The following is a 24,160-nucleotide window of genomic DNA, read 5'->3' on the forward strand; positions in this document are numbered from 1 at the left end:
TTAGAACTCTAAAACGGACTTTTTAAAATCACAAAAAGGTAATAATTACACTTTATCCTGGCATTGTTTTTTTTTCCTCTCTCAAAAATAACAGTATTTTTTTCTTCCAATATTTGTACTTTGACCTTGCAGTATTCCAATATATTTCCAGGTTACAACAAAAGACAATTTTCCACAATACACTTTATTCTTGTACTATTGCAATATTTTCCTCTTTAAAATAAAAAATAAATAAATCACAAAATGGCTACAGTACTTGGTTTCTCCAGAATATTTTTACTTTCCTTTGAATATTCTGACCCTAATTTTTAAATTTTGATGGAGTCCGTCCTGTTTTTAATTTTTTTCAGGAAATATTGTGAGAAAAAAATAATACTTTTTTGATAAATTTATTTAATTTCACAATATTCCAACTTTAAAAATCTTTTTCTAAATCAGAAAAAGGACCATTTCACCCTTTTACAGTTAGACTTAATTATTGCAGTGTAATTTTTTTTTCCTCAAAACATCCATCTTTTAGCTGTAGTGTCAGCAAAATTCACAAAGCATTATGGTAGATAGTAAACAATTATTAATTAAAAAAAAGAGTTTCAAACTCTTGCCTTATCCAGCTTACTAAAACTGAAAACTGCATATTGTGTATTTAACCAAACTTCATAAATTTGTCTTAGGTTAATGCTTACATACAATACAAAACACCATTTACAGGCTAAAGCATCAATGACGTTGTAGTTATAAACTTCTTCCTTTTTTATATTTCTATTAATATTCTAAAAATTCTCAGTTTACCAGTGATGCTTTGATTTTATTCCTGTAAGCCTTGAGGTTTTATTTTCCTAGTATATCAGAACTTTGGCATGTAATGTCGCTATGTTATTTCTTTTAACATTATGACTGATTATCATATGATTAAAGCCGATTTGACATTAAAGTCATTCTTGTTACAATCTTAGAACGGATTAAAAATGTGAGTCAATGTGGCACTGTACACAAATATTATTGCCTACAGCTTGGTCATTGTCAAAATGAGGAAACAATACATGTATTTCTATTTCAAAACACACCAATGGCACAACTTTTCTGTGCATGCACTTCGTTATATTCCTAACAAAATAAATAGCATCTGTAGAACAACATACTTTCTCATCAAGACTATCATCGTATATGAACTTCTACAAGGCGATTTCATTCAAAGCCTGCGGCCTGGCTTGCGATGCGGCTGATAAGAGTCCTGGTAAGGGTCTTGGAGGTACATCTCCTCCTTGACCAGAGGTGACTGGTCACAGCTCTGCTGGGAACCTGATGACATCCGGCGGAGACCAGTCCGAACCTTTTCATTCTGGACGTTTTGGTGAGCTGGCATCAGGCTGCTGCGATGCTCAACGTGGGACATCGCGCTAGGAGTCGTGAGGTTACATTTACGTAATTGGGCCTGTTTGGACGCAAAGAAAATGTTTTTTTTTTTTTTTGACTATTGTATTAAATAGATGACTGACCTCTATCTTCATCAATGACGTGAGGTTTACATCGATCTGCACAAATGTCACCTTTTCCCTAACTTTTTTTTGACTCATTTCTCTTATAATCATGATTTTGTTCCTGGTAAAATGGCAATTGGGTTGAGTTTGACCTGAAAGATGGCGGCGGGATAGGGCGAGAGCGGGCCGGAGCTCAGGTTGCGTGCCGGCATGCTGTTGATCACCGGGGCATGCGTGGCTCGCCAGTACGCCTCCAAGTTGTCAGCCAGGTGCTCGCAAGCATCCTCCAGCTGGTTCTCTTCCAGGATGATGTCAAACATCTCCTGTCACACGGGAAGAGACGAGCATAAGCGAAGTGGAAAATGACGGCAAAAAAACGACGCTGAAAAACGACAGAAACGGTGGGCCCTTACTGGAGGACACTGGGAAAGTTTTTCAGCCGCTACCAGCTGCACATTCAGGTGCTTGCTTTGAGATTTCCCACGAGACTTGATCAGACGCTGGAGGACCTACAGGTGTGCAAACCACAATCACCATCCGGAGCCACTTCGTGCCGACTTTCCTTTTGGCTCACCTTGGGTGAGGAGACTTTGAGGTGAACTAGGATGGGTGCCAACGAAGTCTTGATGATCTGTCCTGGGTGATTGACCGTGTCGGCGTCCAGCACGACCAGCTGGAGTGAGCGCGCAAGCTCAAAAATGCGCTCGATCTCGCTCTGCACCTCGGCTAAGCAAGCAACAAGACGTCAAAGATGCCTCATAAGTACTGTAATTTCTAGGTTACAAGCCGCAACTTTTTTTTTCACATGCTTTCAACCCTGCGGTTTATGTGGTGATGCGGCGAATTTGTGCATTTTTTCTAATGGCCGCAAGGGGCACTTGAGCGGAAAAGGTAAGAATGAGACCGGTGGAATATATGTGCCGAGGAAGTGACTTTTACCGGCCCTATTAGCGCTGTGCTGCCGTTAGCACTTTGCTAGCATGTTGCTGCTGTGCTACTGGCGTGTCTCAGTGATATTTACCTTTAAGTTTTATTTTAACCGGCCCTGTTAGCCTTAGCGCAAGTGCGGCGCTACTGTTAAACTCTTTCTGTGTACCGCCTTTCTTTGTAAATTTCTCGTGTTTCAATGTGGGCACTTGCGGCTTTTACACAGCTGCGGCGTATGTATGTACCAAATGGTATTTCCTTTACAAATGTACTCGGTGAGGCTTGTAACCATTCCACTCTGTAAACCGGGAATTAGGGTAATCCAACACAAGACTCACCATCCAAGACACATCAAATAAACCCCAAACACATTCAAGAATGAAAAAAATAAATAAAAGACACTTCAAAGACAGATTTCAAAACAAATCAAAGAGACATCAAAACAGATGCAAGACACCTCTAAGACAACCAAAGAGAAAGACAAATACACATCTAAGATATAAAACCATTTAAAATGCACGTAAGACAACAAAGACAGACCTTTAGGACAAACAACCAAAACAAGATGCATTAGAAGTACATGAAATGCACATCCAAGACATTAAATACACCCCGTTACATCAAAGACAAAGAAACATTGAGGCCATCTCAAAGACACGAAAGGCATCAAATGCCCATATAACAAACACCTCTAAAAGACATCAAAGACTAATTTCAAAGACAACTCCAAGATTTAGCCGAGAAAACCTAACAGTCATATCAAAGACACCTCAAATCACATCCAAAGTATCTCCTTGATACATGGCATGGATAAAAGGCAATTCCACGACAGAGATGAAACATCCCAATTGCATCAAAGGCAGCTCAAAGGCAGATTGAAGCCAGATCCAAATCATATTAAACAACAATGAATATACATCAAAGACAATGCCCAGACACATCTACAGTATGTCAAGACACATCCAAGACACGAATCCATCCTGAACATCAAATATATTTCAAAGATACTTTCAATTTATCTCAGACACTTCAAATAAACACCAAAAACACAGCAGACATCTTGAGATTTCTCAAAGACACACCAGACACCTGAAAAAGAAACATCAAGATACACCAAAGACGCTCGGAAACATTGAGTGATGGTGTTACCGATGCTAGCGTTGCGGGTGTTGGACCTCTCAACGATGGCACGCTTGCTGGGATTGTTGAGCACCGATCTCTTGGCTAGCGATATGTCGGCCGTGACCCTGGTGATGGAGATCCTGCCGACACACACGACAAACGGCGCCCGGTCACGCGACGGCGCCATCTCATCACCCCAAAGACATGCAAGTCCACGTGAGGGGTTTACCTTCCGTCGAACCTGTGCTTCAGGAAGTCGAATAGCGCCTTCTGCATCATGTCCGTCACCTGCAGACAAGAAAAGTGCGTGTGTGAAAGTGTCATTTTCATATATCTCTATACGCACCCTACTGAATTTTATTTTGATAATCAACTCATTTTACTAATATGACCGTATTACTAGCAATTGTAATCAGTCAAAAGGTAATAATTGCTTCTGAAGAAAAATGCTGTGCAAATACAGTGCCAACATATCTTTTCCATTATGTATTCCTCACAAAATTCAGGATTTGAAACATGTTTTCTGAAGATGCTAACTCAATTTTGGGATTTATGAGGATGTTGCGGTCCTACCTCATAGCCTTTGAGCGACGGGCCCACCAGGACCACCGGCCTCATGGAGGGTACCACGTCATACGGAGGCACGTGCTCAGCCTAAGCAAGAGAAATGTTATACTAGTATATTTGATCACAAAAGTGCAGTATAAACACACAAAAATGTCATACTACCAAAAAATGTGTATTTTGCCACAGGAAAAAAAAAAATATACAACGGCATCCAAACATGGTATTCACACAAGAATCCTGTATTTGGATACCAACATGAAATATTTTTGTTTAAAAATGCAGGAAGTGAAATTTTTGTGCACATATACAATAATTGACCACAAAAAGTTTTACTTTGGCACAAAAATGGAACACTTCAAATGTTATATAATGTCATAAAAATGGGATGCCTGGTCACATAAGTGCAATATTTGTTAAAAAAAAAAAAAACTGCAATAGCTGACCACAAAAAGTTTGGACTCATGAATGGTATACCTTCCCCCAAAACATTACAGTACATATTTTCAAAATTCCTAAATTATAACAGTAGTGTAGTAATGTAAAAAAATGTAAAAGTAATAACTATAAAAGCAATACAAATGAAATACCGGTATTAAAAAAAAAACGACTCTCTCATTTATAAAGGTATTATTACCCCACTCTTAATGAATGTAAATAAAATTTTTATTTCTCTGTTTTTTTCTTTTTTCTTTTTTCTTTTCTTCTCTTTCTTTCTTTTTCCTTCTTTCTTTCTTTCTCTGTATGTAAAAATGTGAAAAAAATAAATATTAAAAAAAAACCAGCAGCCACAAACTAGATTATTAAATACATTTCAAAACACAAATAAATAGCAATAATCCAAGTTCCACTCACCACCTTTTGTTTCTGCTTCCCTGTTGATGACAAAAAAAAATAATAATCTAAATGAGGAAGTATCATAAAACATTAAATAGATAAAACTGTACTCCCACCACTTGAGAACAGACCAGATCCTGTAGGATCCCCAGGTAAACCCAGCTCAGACTGGATCGGACCAATTCACAACTCCGGATCAGACTGGTTCAAACCAACTTGGACTGACCTGCACTATTTGGTGTACCCTTGAAGGTTCCTGACATGATGTCTCCTAAACTGGACGACAAGTTCCCGCTGGACTTGTTCTGACTGCTGGAAAACAAGTCACAAAAATAAATAAATTAATAAAATAAATGATACCATTGTTTTATTGTAATAATGTTAATTTAAAGGAAGAACGAAGAAGCCACCCCTGGAAGCGTCCTCGCTTGCCGTCGTGTTGCAGGCGAATGTTTTCCAGCTTGAGAGGACTCGGAATGAAGCCCACCTCGCAGCCTTCCTTCACCAGCCGACCCAGCCACCACTCGTTGTTGTACTTCTGCAAAAACCAAACGCAAAAGTAGGCTACTAGGTTTTCTCACAAGTTTTTTCTAAACTACAAATTTAATATACACACATATTTAAATCCCCATAGATTGGAATGATTCTGTTTTTGTGATTGTTTATAGGCGGCACGGAGGCGTTGGCCTCACAGTTCTGAGGACCCGGGTTCAACCCCGACCCTCCCTGTGTGGAGTTTGCATGTTCTGTCCGTGCCTGCGTGGGTTTCCTCCCACATCCCAAAAACATGCACCATTAATTGGTCCATCCATCCATTTTCTTTGCCGCTTATCCTCACAAGGGTCGCGGGGAGTGCTGGAACCTATCCCAGCTGTCAACGGATAGGAGGCAGGGTACACCCTGAACTGGTTGCCAGCCAATCGCAGTTCACACGGCGACAAACAGCCGCACTCACAATCACACCTAGGGGCAATTTAATATGTAAATTTGTAATTTTCTAAATGCCTCCTGCCCGTTGACAGCTGGGATAGGCTCCAGCACTCCCCACAACCCTTGTGGGGATAAGCAGCTAAGAAGATGGATGGATGCTAGTACTCTATGTTTCTAGAAAATACAATACTGGAGTGCAATTTCTCTTCTTTAAAATAAATAAAAATCACCCCAAAATGGCATTTCAATTCATTTCAATGGGGAAACATGATTTGAGAAACAAGCTTCTTCCGATACAAGCATGGAACGAATTAAATTCATAAGTAAATACATGACAGTACCAGTATGATATTGTTACTATTTAATAATATATGCGGCGGAAAAGTGGAGCAGCTGGAAAGCATCGGGCTCACAATTCTGAGGTCCTGGGTTCAATCCCGGACCCGCCTGTGTGGAGTTTGCAGGTTCTCCCCATGCCTATGTGGGTTTCCTCCCACATCCCACCAACACGCTAAATTGCCCCAAGGTGTGATTGTGAGCACGGGTGCTTGTCTCCATGTGCCCTGCGATTGGCTGGCAACCAGTTCAGGGTGTACCCCGCCTCCTGCCTGTTGACAGTTGGGCGAGGCTCGAGCACTCCCTGTGACCCTTGCGAGGATAAGCGGCTAAGAAAATGCATGGTTGGATACTTTAACAGTAACAAAAATAAAATTGTTGCACCCACACACAGGCAAGCAAAGACCTCTTTAATGTGGAGAAAGTCCTTGGCGTCAAAGGAGACGGCTGTGCCTTCCACGGGGACGTCCAGGTCCAGAGCGCCGCAGTAGCTGACGTTTGTCCTCACGGCGAACGCCACCGCTTTGCTCTGCGCTGCCGCACATCACAGCACCCCAAAGAAACCCACACGGTAAGATAAGATAACATCAAGATAAGGAGGCGCCGCCCGGTGTATCTCAAGTTCGGACCTTGGCCCTCTCCAGCTGGAGCTGGGCCTGCTGCTCACGCTCCTGCCTGCCGGCCTCCTTGTCCTCCTCCAGGGAGACGTCCGAGTCGGACGGGCGGCTCGCGTATGAGTCGCTGGAACCCTGCAAAACCACAGAAGAAAAAGAAGAAGAACCAATGAGGACAAAGAATCACACAAGAACAAGACAAGAGCAGCGAGCTGATGTTTATTTCATGATGGGTGTACTTTCATGTGGCAAATCAAAGCGCGGACACACAACGGCGGACGGTACCGGAACACTTCCCACGCCTTCAAATATCCTATAGTTGCCAACGTGTTGCCATGACAACCGTCGGCTGGCGCCTCAGGGAAGAATGTGCACTGAAAAGTCTTCTTGACGCTGCAATACGAAACAAACGCTGACGTGCATCTGACATTGAGCAACTTTTATCCGGCGGCACAACTTTCGGCTGGATTCATTTGGCAAATATTTTTCAGCATCTAAAAACATTCATAGAGGAATTTTTTTTTTTTTTTTTAAATCAGGCTCAACTTTCAATCGCCGCAACTTTTATTCTGCGCAATCTTATTCAGCAAGCACAACATGCATCTGACACAACACCACCACCCCCACCCTCTCCGGGACTAACGTAATATGGCCCTGATAGCGCTGGTAAACACTTGAGGTTTATCTTCACTTCTTTTTGTGTCTGGGGGCTTATCACTGAGGGGGGGGGTCAAAGGTTAAAAGCATTCTTGTTTGATAGCGTCTGCGAGGACGCTTTGCTACACTAACCAGCGTTCTCTAACAAGAACACGCATGCTCTGTGACTTCACTTTTATTCTTTGTGAATTATTTCATCCGTTGAGTACAAGAACTACTCATTTCCTCAAAGACGCTGCAACATCATTTTGCAGTACTACAGATTTGCAAAATGACTACTTGAAATGTTTATCTCGCTTCTATAGAAACATTGAAAGTAACTTTTTTTCTGGTAAACCTTTTCATTTATTGTTGCATTTTTTTAACCCTCCTAAAATTATGCTTTTCCTAGCAAACTGACTATTTTTGCACTCATTGAAAAAAAAATGTTCTTGTAAAACAACATTTTTAAAGAGTAAATTGAATAATTTGTATTGCAAAACAATATTATCATTTTCTCATAAAAAAAACGTTTTTAATGTTGAAAAATTACCTTACTCATTCTTGCATGACTATTACTCATGAAAAGTATTTTTCTTAATCCTTGTATTTCTTTTTGTTTAATTAAAAAATAAGACAATTCTTGCTATATCCATTCCCCCCAGAACATGACAACCTTTTGGAAGTAAAATACAGTCTACAACCTCACCAGAGTTGGACTTTTTTCTTTAAAAAAAATATAGCTTCACACCTTTATTCTCCTAAAAAAAAGAGACTTTATTTTCCCAATACTGTGACTTTTTCATTTGAAACAAAACTGCCAATTACATTGCATTTTTTTGTAAGAGAGTAACAAAAAAGTTACAAAGTAAAGTAACAAAATTCTAACAAAGTTCATAAGAAACAATTTGGAGATGAATCTTCTGCCATAACCAAGTGTTGGGTGTGAGAATTTAATATTTCAATATGAGTTTGTAGTTATGACACCAAGAAGGCGTCAACATGCATCGTAGACTCACCGCCTCCCAGTCATCGAATCTGTCCAGGTCCAAGTTGGCCAACATCTAAACATCTATAAGGAAATTGTACTTCCTCCACACGTGCACAACACAAGAAAACGACAAAAAGAAATGTATTTCCCTCGTTCTTGAATGAAGGCGGCGTTGCCTCCCCACCAGCGAACAATCTGACAACACCGTGGCATAATGTGTCCTCATTGACTGAGGAGGAGGGGCTAAACTGAGTGATGCTACACTTGTGATCACTAACAAATCTACGATAATATAAAATACAAAAGCCCACAACCGTCGCTGGAATCATTTGGCGCTGACGAGAGTGGAATTTGCTGAAATCTATACTGATTATTCCTTAACAGATTCACAGGGATTTCAAATCAGTGGTGTCAGACATTTTATACATAGTACCACCTACGAAAATGCAAAAGCGTACTATGCCAAAGAGTTCGTCGAAAACAAAGCAGGAGTTGTAATCCTAAAAGACGCATTTAATATTGTACAATTATTGTAACATGCACGCATGGTGTCTACGCAAGCACTGTGCTCAAATGTGGAAAAATAAACTCGACTTAAATGATTCAAATTCTACGGAAGCGTTTTCTGCCACACACAAAAAAAGGTTTCGTTTCACATAATTATGTGAAACGTGGCCTTTTTTTTGGTGTAGCAGTAATTCGCTTACGTAAATTTCAAATCTATTGCACACAAAATTTCAAGTCATGTCATTATCCAAGCCTCTGATCCTCACAAGGGTTGTGGGAAAGCTGGAGCCTATCCCAGCTGACTACAGGCGAAAGGTGCACTACACCCTGAACTGGTCGCCAGTCAGTCGCAGAGCACATATCGACACCATCACTGAGCAGGAATCGAACCCACGCTGCCCGCACCAAAGGCAGGTGTGTGCACCACTACACAATCATTGACTCTTACGAAAGTTAAAGTATCTTTGAAAATACTTCGAAAATATTAATGGTAAATGGGCTTAAAATATATAGTACATTGATTATCAAAATGGGGCGGCACAGTGTATCAGCTGGTAAAGCGGTGGGGTCACAGTTCGGAGGACCCGGGTTCGATCCTGGCCCCGCCTGTGTGGAGTTTGCATGTTCTCTCTGTGCCTGGGTGGGTTTACTCCGGGCACTCCGGTTTCCTCCCACATCCCAAAAACATTCAACATTAATTTGAGACTCTAAGTTGCCCGTAGGTGTGATTGTGAGTGCTGCTGTTTGTCTCCGTGTGCCCTGTGATTGGATGGCAACCAGTTCAGGGTGTACCCCGCCTCCTGCCCTTTGACAACTGGGTTAGGCTCCAGCACTCCCGCGACCCTTGTGAGGATAAGCGGCTAAGAAAATGGATGGATGGATTATTAAAATGTACATATATATATAAAAAAAGGAAACACTTTTTATTTTAGTCGACTAAATCTACTGCAGATTTCTTTGACTAAATCAAAGGGGTTGAACAATGTGTGTGTATGTGAGTACGTAAAGAAAAGTACACGGTACCTAATGTGGAACAAAACAGCTGGGGCATTCACCGATGACTGAAAAATGTCACTAATTCAATAAATGTGCGTGTATAAATGTACACGGTACCTGTCTGAGGATGAAGCTTGTGGACGTGGTGCTGCCATCCGATCGCTTCAGCCGACACCTCCTGGAATACGTACCTCCGTTCACCTGAAAAGGAAAGGTGGGGGTTAAAAAAATATATATCCTAAATTGGAGAAAATGCCACAAATTCGGAAACAACTTTTAAATTTAGTCACAAACGTCATGGTCTCCATCTATCGTTTGCGATAGCTGCAAGTTAGAATCTAATGTTATTTCTGATTGATATTGAGCAAAGGACTGAAAAAGTCAAGGTGAAACAAATGTGGGGAAATGGGTCAATTTTGAAGTTACTCATCGTGATAGTTGCTAGTTAGAATCCTACAAATTTTCCCTCACAACCTAGTTAACTATACGCAAAGGGTTGAAAAAGTTGAAATTGGGGAAACTGCAAATTAAATTTGACGAATGTCACTTTTAAATTACTTATTGTGACCATTGCTAGTTATCATATATCTATCTATATATATATATATATATATATATATATATATATGTAATTGGTGAAAGCGCAAAGGAAATTCAACTCAAACTCAATTTGTTATCATCATGTGATAGTTGGTAGTTGTACATGATATTTCCGATCTATTTAACAATACTCTAAGGTTAAAGGAGAAGCAATGCATATTAAAACAAAATCGTAATTTAAAAATAGAATATTTAAAAGGCAACTGCTAGTCTTATCAAAAAAGATATTTTTTACTTGGTACCATCTGAGGTTTTTCCACACACACATTGGCACAAGACAATTTTTTTCCTTAAGTTCTATTGTGGCTCATAATATTTCAGATTCATTTAGCCAACAATACCCACAGAATCGAAGTAATTTTAAACAGCAAACGTCTTCTTTTAGGTGAGTTAGAATCAAACCAATCGCAGTATGTTCTTTGTTGGAAGGGTGTCAGGATTTTTCCTGTTTAATGAGGCAAAATTGGGAAAAACTACTGACTAAATTACAGCGGCTCCAGTTTGAGTCACATTGTTGCTATTTTTGTTGAATGGAAGACCGTGTAGTTGTAATCTTAAATCTTGAATATGTTGATCACGAGCTTTTGTGGTGTCTATATTGAGTGGCCTACTTTGAAGTGGGGGGGGGGGTCTGCACCTGAGCTGTTGGGGTGACAGTTGGGAGGTTTGCGAGGGGCGGTGATTCATTGCCTCCTCTCTTCTTGCCCCGGCAAAAAGATGCAGTTAAAACTGTGTACCATTTCATTAGGTACACCTTGAAATAGTGCTTTTCCAAGAGCCGTCCCTAATATTTTGACCACCTTATATAGTATTGGACAAATGGCAATTGAATACTTTCATCAGATGTCACGACAGCGTTTGTGGACAAATTAACACACGACAGTAGCAGTATTAATAATAATATCAATTTTGTATTTAATTATTGTGAATGTACCTGGAAGGCTGACTTGTGCGCACTGTCGGCTGGCCCGTGTCTGCCGTAGATGTGCTGGGACATGCCAGCCAGCTCGTCGGTCCAAGGCGGAGGCTGCCACTCGGCCGCCGAACTCGATGCCACCCCCGGCTCCAGTTTGGCGGCGTCGGTTCCGCCCAAAGAAAGCCGAGAGAGGTTCCCCGTCCAGTCGTGCGTGAGTTGCTCTACTGATGTTGCTTCGAAAGAAAAGATGCTGAGGAGGGGAAAAGGGGCCGGCAAGCCCAGCCCCACCGCTCGTGATGCGTTCGATGACCACATCAAATGTCACAGCTTCGATTCAATTCAACACGTGAAATTATCACAGCATAGCAGAGTGGCGATGCGTTCACCAACCACAAGAACCAGCACTAATCCCTGCTAAAAAAAAAAAAAAAAAAAAAAAAAATTCTACAGAAATGTATAGAATTTGTACACAACAACTTGTTCTATAGAACTTGGGTCCTAAAGTTCTATAGTTCTTTAGAAATTCTTCAGAAATGGTCTATAGAACATTTTTAGCAGCGATTCAATTGGGGATATATATATTATACATAAACATATACAGTATACACCTCATTACATACACATTTTTGTGCATAATGTGTACCTTTTAGAAAAAAATAGTACATTTAATGCATTGTTTTAGTACAGCTCATATCACTAATTTCACAATTTTCTTTTTTTTTAATAAAGTGTTATATTTGCTGTTCATTTACCATGGGAAATAAGTAGTTTTTGTTGTCGTGATGCATTCGCTTACCTCAGAAAATTTCACTTGCACCTATTTCTTGGAGGAAAAAAATAAATTAGGCGTTCACCTACCAGCTAATACAAATTTGAAAATGGACTTTTTTTTTTTTTTAAAGGTACAGTGTACAGGTTTTGTTTGGAAAGAAATCCTTCAAATTAAATATTTGGCTCACTAAAACCTTTTATAAAAAGGAAACTTTTTTTTTTATTCAACTGGCAAAAAAAAAAAAAAATCCTAAAAAGTGGATACAAAAATAAAATGTATTGCACACGCTCTGTGAATCAAACATCTGCAACCACAATAGTCAAACCCAAAACATTTTCCAATTAGTAGCAATATTCCTGCTTCAGTCCAGTTTTGAGTGTTTCAAGAGGTACCTGAAGGTAACAGCAATTCTCCCTTCTTCCCATTCGAAGCTTTTTCAAAAATGTCCCCCACACAAAAGGCAGCGGCTGCAACACGGGTGGTAAACGACCTTACTGAAGAACCCCCCCCCATCGTGAAATAAAGAGCTGAGGACGATGACGCAATCTATAAAAAGGTCACGACCAATAAATAAATGATGACCGGCTAGCGAGCAGCCATCTTAGATGTGCACCTGTACTAATGAATGAAACATCCACGCTACAGTTCATTTTTTTTATTACCTGAAAGAACATAATTACAAAAAGGTAAAAAGATTACTCTGATGGAATATATACATTTATTATTTTTAATCACACACAAGCAGTAGCAGCGCACCTGCGTAAGGCTTGTGTCGATACGCAGGTGAACAAGGCATCCAGTGGTAAATACAAGTGGACATTGCTAAGGTGCGACTGTACATGGAAAATATACATAAAAAGAAGCGAGTCACTATACAGGAGAGGAGCGCCCCACTCGGGGAGTACAAAATGGGCGACAGTTGATTTTTCCCAGGGCGGGAAATAGTTGTCGACATAAAATGTCGACAACTGTGTGTTTCTTTTTAAATACGACGACATGGGGTGGAAAAGCAGTGAAAAACGTGGTGCGCCCAACTCCTCAATTCAGCATTGCTACCTCACACATATTAAAAGGGACAAGGAAAAAGCTCCTTCCCCGTGTGAAAGGGGCTTCGCAGCCTACAAACCCAGGAAGTGGTGGTTGCAGAATAGCGACGTTGACGTACCATAAAATGGATGACACCACGTCAGAAGCTTAAACAACTGTGGGTCCATTTCAACGGCCCGTGTTCTGTATTGGTACCTTTCACGCAGTATTGTGAGAAAGAGGGGGAAAAAGATGGGAAAATTCCCACTTTGACAGGCAAGTAAGTCATCTGAAAGGCAATTAGACATACCCATCGAACTACTTGGAAATGGTAGATGCACAACATGGAAAGCTGGAAAATTTGCTACTTCTTCAACCCTACAGTTCCTCAAATATAGCATAGATAAAACAGTAACAGGGTAAAACCTTGCTTTCATGGGCAGTGTGAAAGGTGCTTCTGTTACTGATGTTAGACTAGAACATTTAGGTCCACTTCAACACTCTTCTTTGCGGTGCAGGTAACTTTACACACAGATTGGGCCCAGTGACGGGACACATGATTCCTAACCCTCGGGTCGGTAACTGGAAAATAAGCAGGTGTACTTCACCCCCCACACCGTATCCGTGTTCCTATCTTTCACACAAAACAGTGACATAAAAATAATTTTCTTCAGCTTTGATGGACTGATTGGCGGTGTGAAAGGGGCTTCTGATACCAATTCATGTAAGAAGCTGGAACATTTCGCAGATCAACTTTAACAGCAGCAGCACGGTGGAAAAATCCTTTTCCTGGATTTGTCAGGCGGGGTGAAAGGGGCTTCACATCAGCTTTAATTGGGAGATGTGAAAGTGGCTCCTGGTGATTGAAAATGTGCAGGTGCACTTCAACCACTTCTTCACGCTGACGATTAAAAATGATGACGGTATTAAAAGGCAGGAAGTGGGGAAAGCAGGCATGTCCATCCTTGCCGTGGGGGACATTTAAACACACGTGCCCATTCTTGCCATGGGGGGCATTTTACGCAAAAGTAGTCATCGGGACACGCAAGGCATGCGCACACAGACATGCGCGCACAACAGCACAACCTACTGTGGCGTTTAGAGGAGGGGCTGCTGGAAATACGCCCCTTGTGGCTGTTGGTGTTGTGTGGCGAGGACGGGAGGAGGGGCAGGGGCAGTGTAAGACACGGGCGGCGCGGCACCGCTGTGGTAGCCCGACATGTCGACGGGCATCTGCGGGTAGGTGCTGCCACCGGCTGCCTGGTTTATGTAGTGATGATGAGGATGGGAGGTGACGCCGCTGCTGTCAACACAACAAGCGATATCATTTACGCGTTTAGTTTTTTTTGTAGATTAGTAGAGGTTGATTAGATAGATAGATAGATAGATGGATAGATAGATAGATAGATAGATAGATAGATAGATAGATAGATAGATAGATAGATAGATAGATAGATGAGTGGATGACGGGTAGAAAGATGGATGACGGGTGGAGATATAGAGAGATAGAGAGGGAGATAGATAAAGATAGATAGAGAGAGAGAGAGAGGGAGAGATAGAGATAGAGAGATAGATATTTTTCTTTTGATTGTGGTCCGGACACTCTTTAGCTGGTTCTAAATATTTACCCGCTACCCGGTAATGTCAAATCAGATGGTGATTCCCTTCTTCTTACCTCATGTAGGTTGGTGGCAACGCTTGGCTGCTATTGGGCAGAGAATGCAGCGCCCCCGGCTGGTCGCCGGGCAAACTGTAGGCCTGTGGCTGGGGCATCACCGCTGGCAGGTAGGGGCCAGCGGCGGCGGTAGTGGTGGCTTGGCCCAGGTAACCCTGAATACAACCATAATCAGTTAGCATTTAAAAAAAAAAAAAAAGCGATCTTCTAAAGTTGTTTTATATAAAAGGAAATAGTCAAAGGAGAATTAAGTTTTATTTGATCAACACTGTTGTAATATCACTAGAATCGGTTATTCTTTCAGAGAAAACAGGAAAACAGATGCAGCCACGAATGTTACATAAAAAAAAAATAGTTGTTGTATTGTTGCTGTAATATTGTACAGCTGAACTTAGAGAAACAGGGATGAGGGCATGTCTGCTACCCGTTGAAGGGGAGATTCCTAGATCCCCAGAAAGGAGCACTAACATCTATCATTGCAGAGAAAAGAAGCCGAGAAGCAAAAAAAGACAGGTGGCAAGCAGAGTGGGGGAAAAAACAAAAAGACTGGCTTATTCACTGCATGAATATTAAAAGACACCAGCATGTGACAGTGTAAACAACAGGAAATATAGTCAAGATGCCATAAAATGGAGAATTCTACAGTACATCATTTGCATCTACATTTGATCTGACAGTAAAACATGACAATCTCTTTGCACAATTTCACTTGCCAGTGTTTTATTGATTCATCGCGCTTAATGAGGCTCAGCGGGGTGTGCCGTAATTGACTGGGGATTATTTCTATTATGCAAGAAGCCAGTTACTGTAATTTAAATTGCAAGAAACAATCGGTTTGCAGCATGACGCGCCTATGTAGTACGTTCACGTGTCCATGCTTACAAATGACTTTCTGGAATGTGGATTTATATTTTTAGGCTTTTTATTGATTTTTATTGTGTAAGGTGGAGGTTGTCACTCATGACTGGCAAAGAACTATCGCGATACAAGAAATGTATGCGACGTCTCAGGGCTTTGTGATTGATTTTGAATTGATAAATGTATTTTGTGGGTGACATGATTTTTTTTTTTTTTTTAATTAAAACAATTTATTCATGGCTTCCCTAGTAGCCTCTAAGCCAACTTATCCCCCCATTAAAACCAGACGTGTACCACAAGTGTTATATACTGTATGCAAGACTTTTACAATTTCAGGGACGAAGGTGAATTTTGCTTGGAAAGCATCACCATTTATTCATGAAATACTCAATGACAGTTTTAATGCATATTATTGCCAGAGGAAATATTGAGTTGCGTAAAATTGTCAAACATTTACAATATTTTATTAAAATGTATTAAGAGCTGTGATTGAATGGCCACTTTCTCTAGATTTTTAAAAATGTTGTTCATTTACATTTGCTTCTTAAGAAAGGGGGAACAAAAAATTATCAAATTCAGAAATTGGGTTTTTGGGTTAAAAAGAAAATTTATTTCAACTCCATATTGTGCAGTCCTAGCCTCAGCTACACATGTTCATGTGCCTGTGGACTCTTTTTCGACTGACATATTTCTAGTCAAAGCCTGTACTTTATAAAGGGTCTTTCCACTAAGAGGAGGGTGTTGTTCTGACCTGCAAAGCGGCTGGTGGCGGCACGGGTCCAAACTGAGCCATCTTCGAGTAGGCCTGGTACAGCGGCGCCTCGTTCATGAGCTTGTTGTAGAGCTCCAGAGCTTCCAAGACCTTCATGTTTAGCTCCGACAACTCTGAATGCTTCCTGTTTTAAGAAATCCAAGGAGACCGAAGAACATGATTTAAGTGGCCGGCACCGCTCCAGTTCGCATGTGAAAACTCCGTAATTCATCATTTCCATCTACCTGTCAATCTCCTGCAGCTTCTCGTCAATCATGGGGTTCATCTGCTCGCAAGCGCCTGTTCAATCACACACACAGTTGGTAGGAGCATATTAAAGGAGCCTCCGCGTGTTTCCACTTGTGTGAGGCTTTATACCCTCCAAATGAATCAGCTCAGAGGAGTCTGGTGTAGGATCTGCCGGATCAGCGTTCTGCAGGAGCGCCAACGTTCTGTCCATCTTCCCCTGTGATAAGAAAGACAAAGTGGATTACTGCAAGTCATTGATTACTATTGTTCAACCCGGGGGTAATCGTGGCTAAATGGCGAGAGGAACCATAGCAGTAGTCAGGATATGGACATTGCGTGTGCCCCAATTCATCGGTCATGGGATGCAATGTCGCCCACTTTAAGAGGCGTTAAGTATTCCTTGGATTTTCTTCCACCGTGTTGGGTGAAACCAAGATGAGTGACTTGTCTGGAACGATTGCATTACAGTATGCATTGCGTATATTGCATGCATGTGTGCCTGACAATGACAGTGTGGATTTTTAATTTTTGCACAATTATTTATGGCCGTTATATTAATTTTCCATTTAACAAAGTGTCTATCATTAATATCTTAACACAGGCACATTAATGTACCATAATTTCCCCCCTACAAGCTGAGACTTTTTTCACAGGCTTTCAACCCTGCGGTTTATGCGGTGATGCGGCGTTAGCGTTACCATGGCACTAGCGTTAGCATGGCACTAGCGTTAGCATGGCACTAGCGTTAGTGCACCTGGTCATAAGCCTCAGTACACAGAAATAGCGTTAAAACTCTCTCTGTGTACTGAGGCTTATAACCAGGTGCGCACTGTTGGCCAGGAATTATGGGTATGCCTTTTTTGTTGACTGTATGGATTTTTTTTTCCTCATTTCCTCTGTTGCTTTCAATTGTACACAGTCATGGGAATCATAATCATTCCCCATGTGTATAACCAAGCATGCCAAAGACTTTTAGTTGATAATGTGGATTATTTCTAGTCCTTATGTTGATTTTATTGTGCACAGTGGTGGGTATCATGAATACTTGGTGGGAGAACTTATCATATAATTTAAAACACGTACACATGCATGATGGAGTGTGCCATGGACATGGTGATTATGGATTATTTTGAGTGTTTTTTCTATTGTGCAAGAAGGCGGTTGCAATAAAAAACAGGCGACATTGCAGCCATTGTATAAGACATACAACATTTGCATGATGCATTTACTAGATGTATATCTACTAAAATATCTTTGAGGGAGGTGATTTTGTGATATTTGCATAGTGTCAACATAACATTTGCATCGATGCATGAAATAGAAAATCAGTTTAAAAAATTAAGAACTCTAGGTACATACCTCATCAATGAAGATGGGTTCAGGCTCAATTTTTGGTTCGACAAATTCCTCTGCACTGACCACTTTCTCCACAACAGACACTTGGGGGAAAAAAAAAAGAAACAAGCTGACAGCAAAGCATAAAAAAAAAATAATAATAATAAAAAAAATAAATAAATCAACAAATGGTCACCCACGCGGGGGCGCTATTAACCTGTTTCCGGATCACTGTTGAGGTTTGTGGTGACAAAATTGGATGGGAACAGACCCAGGCCCCGGTGGTTCTCCCCTTTCCACCAGTTTGGATCACTACCAGGACGAGATAAAACAGAAATGAAAATATAATTCATACCCTGAATTCTTAAAGATAACATTACCATAGTATGACAAGAATGTTGAAATGTTCCATTTGAACTTGGAAGTCAACCAAATGCTCTTTGATTGCAAACAGTACCTGTCATCCAACACCAGGATGAGTTCTCCGGCTTTGAAGGTTAGCTCATTGTCCTCCGCCGCCTCAAAGTCGTACAGCGCTCGGACTTTGCGCGCGTCCTGCGGCAGACCGTTGCCTTCACTGTTCGCGTAGCTGGGGGGATCGGCCAGAAGAGTGGGGGGGCGTAACTCCGTCTGCTGTTTCTGCTCCTGCAAGGACAGCTCAATGGCTGCCATTGTATGGAAAATGAAGAGGAAAGAATTAGTTATTTGAAATACAAAATGGTAGGTAGAGTGCATCCGGAAAGTAATCACAGCGCTCAGTTTTCCGTATTTTATTAAGGTGTAACAATTGATTGACAACTACTCACTTAAATTAACCATTTTCACAATTAAAGACCTTGTTGAACTTAAAATTGTCTAACTCCTCAGAATTTCAATTTCTAAAAGTAATCTCTAGTTCACCATGGAAGCAGGTAGACTGTCTTTTGTGTTTGAATTAATACATTTGCAAATATCTCCTTTTGACAATCATCAATATTTTACTTGTGTTCTGACATATTATGGACCAAATCAGTAACTGAGTCATAATCACTTTGTGAATTTTCTACACTTTCAATTTTAACTAATGTGTCTTTTTGAATGAAGGGATGGAAATGATTTTTATCCCACTCACTAATTAATTGAAAACCGATTAATCAAATATAACAATCATTAGTTACAACTCTAATAATTCATATGTAAAAAAATATCTGTAAATTGAATATAAAATTGATTCTTTATGCATACATATTTAATACTGTAGTCTTAAAAAAAAATCCCTCAAAACTTTATACATACAAAACAACCGATAGTGACATGAACCCCCCCAAAAAAATATCTTTGCTAATTATTTACAACATAAAATTAAGAAATAGACAAAATGCATCCAGATTTTGAAACTGCATTGTCTTTTTTCCCCATTAAACAATTTATTCAGAAGGAAGCACTGTGAATGCCTTCTAGCTGCATCATACATTCGAATCTACCTTTTGCTAGATCGTCGTCGTTATCCGCCGCTTTGACCACAGCGGGAGTGTTGCTGACCTTCACACCGGCCCCCTGCTGTGTACACCAAGGGAGGTGAAGGAAAAGATGAGTGGGGTTGGCATCAAAAGCGGCCTCCACCTTTCAAATCTTTTCATCTGCTGTGGAAATGCCAAACTCTCCTCTAGGGCTGCACAGTATGACCAAAAAGATGATCCTGATTGTTTGGCTCAAAATTAAAATCGTGATTATTAATTCCAATTATTACTCATTAGGGCAAACATCTCACAACTTGTTAACCAATATATAAACAGTTTGAGAAAAAATGATAAAAATCAAGAAGAATAAGAATAAATGACCAAAAAAAAATGTGCCCAGTCCAAAACTCGCGTCGCAACTTCGTAGAGACATGTCCAAGAAGACTTGAGGCTGTGATTGGTGCCAAGGGTGATTCAACAAAATGTCAAACCAATCCACTGAATACTTCTGTACCTATTATGTTTAAAATTTTCAATAAATTTTCTGAAAATATGTTTTTCCACTTTATGATTATGGGAGATTTTATGTTTTAAAAAAAAAAAAAAAACTACACTCAAATCTTCTTAGAATCAGTCTCCAAGATAGCAAAATGTCGAAAAAGTGAAGGGGTGTGAATACTTTCTCCTGCCACTGTACATATCGAATAATAATGAAAAAAGACATCAGCCTTTTATATGAATATAAATACCGGTAGGTGGGTCAAAAGGAAACATGCATTTTTTTTTTTCACAATTTAAAGGAGTTCCAAGGTATCTTAACAACTGTCTGTGGCATTCTTTTCTCAGAAATACTCTCAGAATGAAGAATTATGGAAGCAATTTTACATCATATTTCTAACGAATGTCCAATTGTCTCATTTTAGGGATGATATGTATCATGCAGTGATGAGTAAAAGCCTTGAAAATAATGCCAGCTCAAAATTCATCGTGAATATTTATTCCTATAATTGGAAACTTGTCAATCTGTTTTTGTAAGCATTAAGATGCGAGAGAAGGAAAACTTTGGATGGAATTTCATTGTTTATGATCCCCAAGATAAACAGGTCTTCACTGTACTGTACTGAAAAATGCCCTGAGCAAAGTTTGTTTAAATCATTAACGCGACTCAGTTACGTAAGGCAAAAGGGGACTGGGGTGGCCATGAGAGCCTACCTGCTGGTGTTACCCATATCGCAGGGGCCCCCAAAGTACAGATTTACCTGCGAGGTCACTGATGGGAAGGTAATGCCTTCTTCTTTCAGCGACTTGATGGTGGCACCAATCAGGCTGAGCTGAGGATCCTTCTGGAAGTCATCAGCCCACTCCACCATCTGTGCCTTCAGCTTCTCGCAAACCTTGGGGTGCGACTGCCGACACAAACACCCACACGCCTTTATTACCCAAACAATTTTTTAGCGCAGGGTATATTTTAGACAACCAGGATGGTGACACAGGCTCAATATCATATTACCATGTAAACAGAATTCTGCAACCCTAAAATGAACCCTAATATTTTCCAATGTTTACCTACCCTGCTCAGCACGCTGCGCACTTCACCTGCAAACTCCCGGGAGCAGATCTCCAAGTGGAAGATTTTGCCGCAGTTGGACACACAAGCGCCCAGCAACTGAAACAGCAGTAGAAGTCGAGGAGAAAATGCTCATGTATCTTTTAGTGTTGTCAACGGTTACAGAATGGTGGTGGTAGTGTTCTCTTTGCAAGTACAAGTGACAATTTGTGAACAATTTACAATTTGGAACTTAAAAAAAATTTGGTTGTGGGAAAACCACTGACATGCAATCTAGGGCAAATTGATTATTGTAATAATTCTATCATCGATTATGTAATTAAACAGTTTATCCTTTCAGCTTCCAGTGTGCTTGTTGACCCACAGTACTACTTAGTCATCGCTGAGTCGCTTTGATGACCTTTGAAGAATAAGTGCATTTTAGTTCTGCTGACAAAGGCAAAAATCAAAGACTTTTATTTTGTAGTCCTCAATGTTGACGCCATAGCCATGCCACTCTCTCTCTCTGCTCTATAACCATCATCAAATCACCTCTACATCAATGTCCCACATTCAATATGTCTGCCATGTAGGCAGGTGTTTTGGAATTGGATCTGGGAATATTGCACATCTCCATGCAGCCATGAAATTTCTTCCGCTTATCTGAGGTTGGGTCGAGTGGGGCAGTTAGCTTTAGATTCATCACTGCAGACAATGCCTGTCAATCTTCCATTCCATTCTTCCCTCACCCGTGAACAAGACCCCAAGATACTTGAACTCCTCCATTTGACGTAGGATCTCATCCCCGACTGGGAGAAGGCACACCACCCTTTTACAGGTCTACGGGCTCACATTTATCTGATTTTCATCCCAGCCGCTTCACACTCTGCTGCGAACTACTCCAGTGAGAGTTGTAGAGCAGGCATAAAGCATAAAGCAGAGATGCAATTCCGAGGCTACCAGACTGGACCCCCCCTCTACGCCTCAGCCTTTAAATTCTGTCCATAAAAGTTATGAACATTTGGTGACCAATGGCAGTCATGGTGGAGGACAACCCTTACAGTAAACGAGCCCAACTCACTGACAGCAATACACACAAAAATATGAAACCAGTCAGCTGTACAGTGACTGAACAGCCCATGTCAGGGAATTCGGTAAACCATAATCCCGAAGCGTGGGATCTTTTCCTGCTCATTGATTGGTGGTTATGTGCCCTGTGATTGACTGGCGACAAGTTCAGGGTGTAGTCCGCTTGTATTTTTTTTTTTTTTATACAAACGAATGATTGCGCACAAAATGCACTAACAAACATGCTGTTGTGTTTTTGGGGGTGGTGGGACTAGTTTTCTTTGCTTTGCAAGTGTAAGGGACAAGCAACAATTGTATTTTACATACAATAAAAGGTACAATTTATCTGTGGGTAAAATGTTGACATTTTATTGTATTGTGACTTTGATGGTCATAAAATGGAAGTGTTTTACCAGTAGTGATGACCAATAATTCTATTTTATTCATGAATCTAAGGTTTACTAGTGGGTAAAAATCACATGATGTGGTAATGTGTTTTTGATGGTCACGGAGAGCAGCACAATGGCAGTTGCAATTGCAAACTCACATTCAAGGCCTGCATGGCCACATGAGGCACTTTGTGGTTGACTCTCCTCATGATGGATCTTAGGCTGTCTTTGGCTCTGGATTAAAGAAATTAGAGATATCAAAACTCCCCAAAACAAATACAAACTCTAGTGTTCATTCTCCGTACCCATTGGGTGTAGTTCCAATCCTATCACAGATGTCCATAATGAGCCCCCAGTCGTCTGTTGTGTTGGTTTCATTTGTTGCCTTCTCTGCAAATAAGGATTACAAATGTCAATACAATGTGACCCTGAAGTAGTGACATAGTTAACTTATTTAAGTGCGTGTCAGAGTATTCTGAAATCTTTGAGGACTGTTCCTGTTGAAAAACGACAATTCAGACTATTGACATTGTTTAATACATTTTATTGTAATAAATTACTGTAAATTTAATAAAACATTTACGTATATAGTGACTCTTGACCCACCTTATATGACTATTTTTTTTCCAATATGTTACTAGCAAAATTTTGTATTACAAATATTTAAAAGCTTTGAATGTCCATCTATTGTAGATGACCTAGATTCCAATCAGGTGATCATGAAACACCAAGTAGGGAGGGAGGGACAGGGGGGAAGAGAGAGAGAGCGTATTGATTTGTTTTTCTTTTTTTTGCCTTTAAAACAACTACTTAATGAGATTTTAAGCCATTAGTCTCCCTTTTCAAACACAGATTTGAGACTTTGAAGCAATATTGTTAGCTGTCGGTGGTAAAGAAATACACTATTCAGGCAACAGCGAAGTAACTCGAGCTAAACTGTTAGCAACAAGTGTATTTCCTCGGACCAAAACAGAAGCAGCGATTCACTTACCCACATCTTGGTCAAAGGGGTTTTGAGCGAACAAAGGCATGACAAAGAGATTTTTCAAAAGTATCCAAGGTGGAAAAGTGTGCTTGTCAGGCCACTAAAATGAAAAAGGAAGCTGAATAAACGTCGCTTCCTTGTCCAGTTAAAGTTAGAGTGGTTGGTATGCACTTCCGGAAACTTAGTTGTCCCCGGCAGTGCCTGAGCCTTTTCTTTGTCTTTTTTCTTCGTCATCTTCTTGTAAATAAATTGCGAAATTCCCTCAGTTAGTGGAAAATTTATTTCCAAGGACATTTGGTTTAGAGCCATCCCCATTTATCCATTTGTTGCATGCGCCAGTTTTATATGCTTTATCTACGTGTTTATGTCAGTTTGCTTCCCATCCGTTGTCACAACAATCTGAAAGGTGTTAAATGACGTCATTTCAATAAAGCAAAATAAACCAAAACACCCCCCCACACATATTTTTTTTGTTTTTTTTTTGTATGTTGCAATGCGTCACTGTTTAATTAAACAAAACAATACAAAAATAATGACATTAAAATTCCAATATCTTCGAGTCTGCAATAAGTATAGTTATACATTTTATTTAAATGAATTATCAATTGAGACA

The 24,160-nt window shown here is 40.3% G+C and overlaps 2 protein-coding genes across 5 annotated transcripts; both read right to left on the reverse strand.

Moving 5' to 3' along the window:
- Positions 1 to 216: 216 nt before the first annotated feature.
- cacnb4a (calcium channel, voltage-dependent, beta 4a subunit) lies at positions 217 to 11,797 on the reverse strand. 3 transcript variants are annotated; one of them, XM_061842162.1, is made up of 14 exons: positions 11,473 to 11,797; positions 10,056 to 10,139; positions 6,824 to 6,943; positions 6,601 to 6,723; positions 5,339 to 5,466; positions 5,155 to 5,237; positions 4,947 to 4,966; positions 4,101 to 4,181; positions 3,757 to 3,815; positions 3,555 to 3,667; positions 2,053 to 2,204; positions 1,892 to 1,987; positions 1,631 to 1,801; positions 217 to 1,432 (listed from the first exon to the last, which is right to left on the reverse strand). In XM_061842162.1, the coding sequence occupies exons 1-14, from the start codon at positions 11,767 to 11,769 to the stop codon at positions 1,190 to 1,192; spliced, it is 1,770 nt and encodes a 589-aa protein (XP_061698146.1). In that variant the 5' UTR covers positions 11,770 to 11,797; the 3' UTR covers positions 217 to 1,189. The 3 variants fall into 3 exon arrangements, with proteins under 3 accessions (XP_061698146.1, XP_061698145.1, XP_061698147.1); XM_061842161.1 differs by having other exon boundaries at positions 5,155 to 5,240; XM_061842163.1 differs by lacking the exons at positions 10,056 to 10,139; positions 11,473 to 11,797 and adding an exon at positions 8,464 to 8,585 and having other exon boundaries at positions 5,155 to 5,240.
- Positions 11,798 to 12,930: 1,133 nt separating this feature from the next.
- stam2 (signal transducing adaptor molecule (SH3 domain and ITAM motif) 2) lies at positions 12,931 to 23,744 on the reverse strand. Of its 2 annotated transcripts, none has more exons than XM_061842265.1 (14): positions 23,554 to 23,744; positions 22,868 to 22,952; positions 22,721 to 22,796; positions 21,130 to 21,225; positions 20,819 to 20,965; positions 19,584 to 19,659; positions 18,578 to 18,785; positions 18,338 to 18,432; positions 18,145 to 18,224; positions 16,915 to 17,002; positions 16,782 to 16,836; positions 16,537 to 16,681; positions 14,928 to 15,082; positions 12,931 to 14,552 (listed from the first exon to the last, which is right to left on the reverse strand). In XM_061842265.1, exons 1-14 carry the CDS (start codon positions 23,591 to 23,593, stop codon positions 14,351 to 14,353), a joined length of 1,548 nt encoding a protein of 515 aa, XP_061698249.1. In that variant the 5' UTR covers positions 23,594 to 23,744; the 3' UTR covers positions 12,931 to 14,350. The 2 variants fall into 2 exon arrangements, with proteins under 2 accessions (XP_061698249.1, XP_061698248.1); XM_061842264.1 differs by having other exon boundaries at positions 12,931 to 14,555; positions 23,554 to 23,742.
- Positions 23,745 to 24,160: the final 416 nt, after the last annotated feature.

The sequence above is a fragment of the Syngnathoides biaculeatus genome, chromosome 14 (genome assembly GCF_019802595.1).
Source record: "Syngnathoides biaculeatus isolate LvHL_M chromosome 14, ASM1980259v1, whole genome shotgun sequence".
NCBI classification, from domain to species: domain Eukaryota; kingdom Metazoa; phylum Chordata; class Actinopteri; order Syngnathiformes; family Syngnathidae; genus Syngnathoides; species Syngnathoides biaculeatus.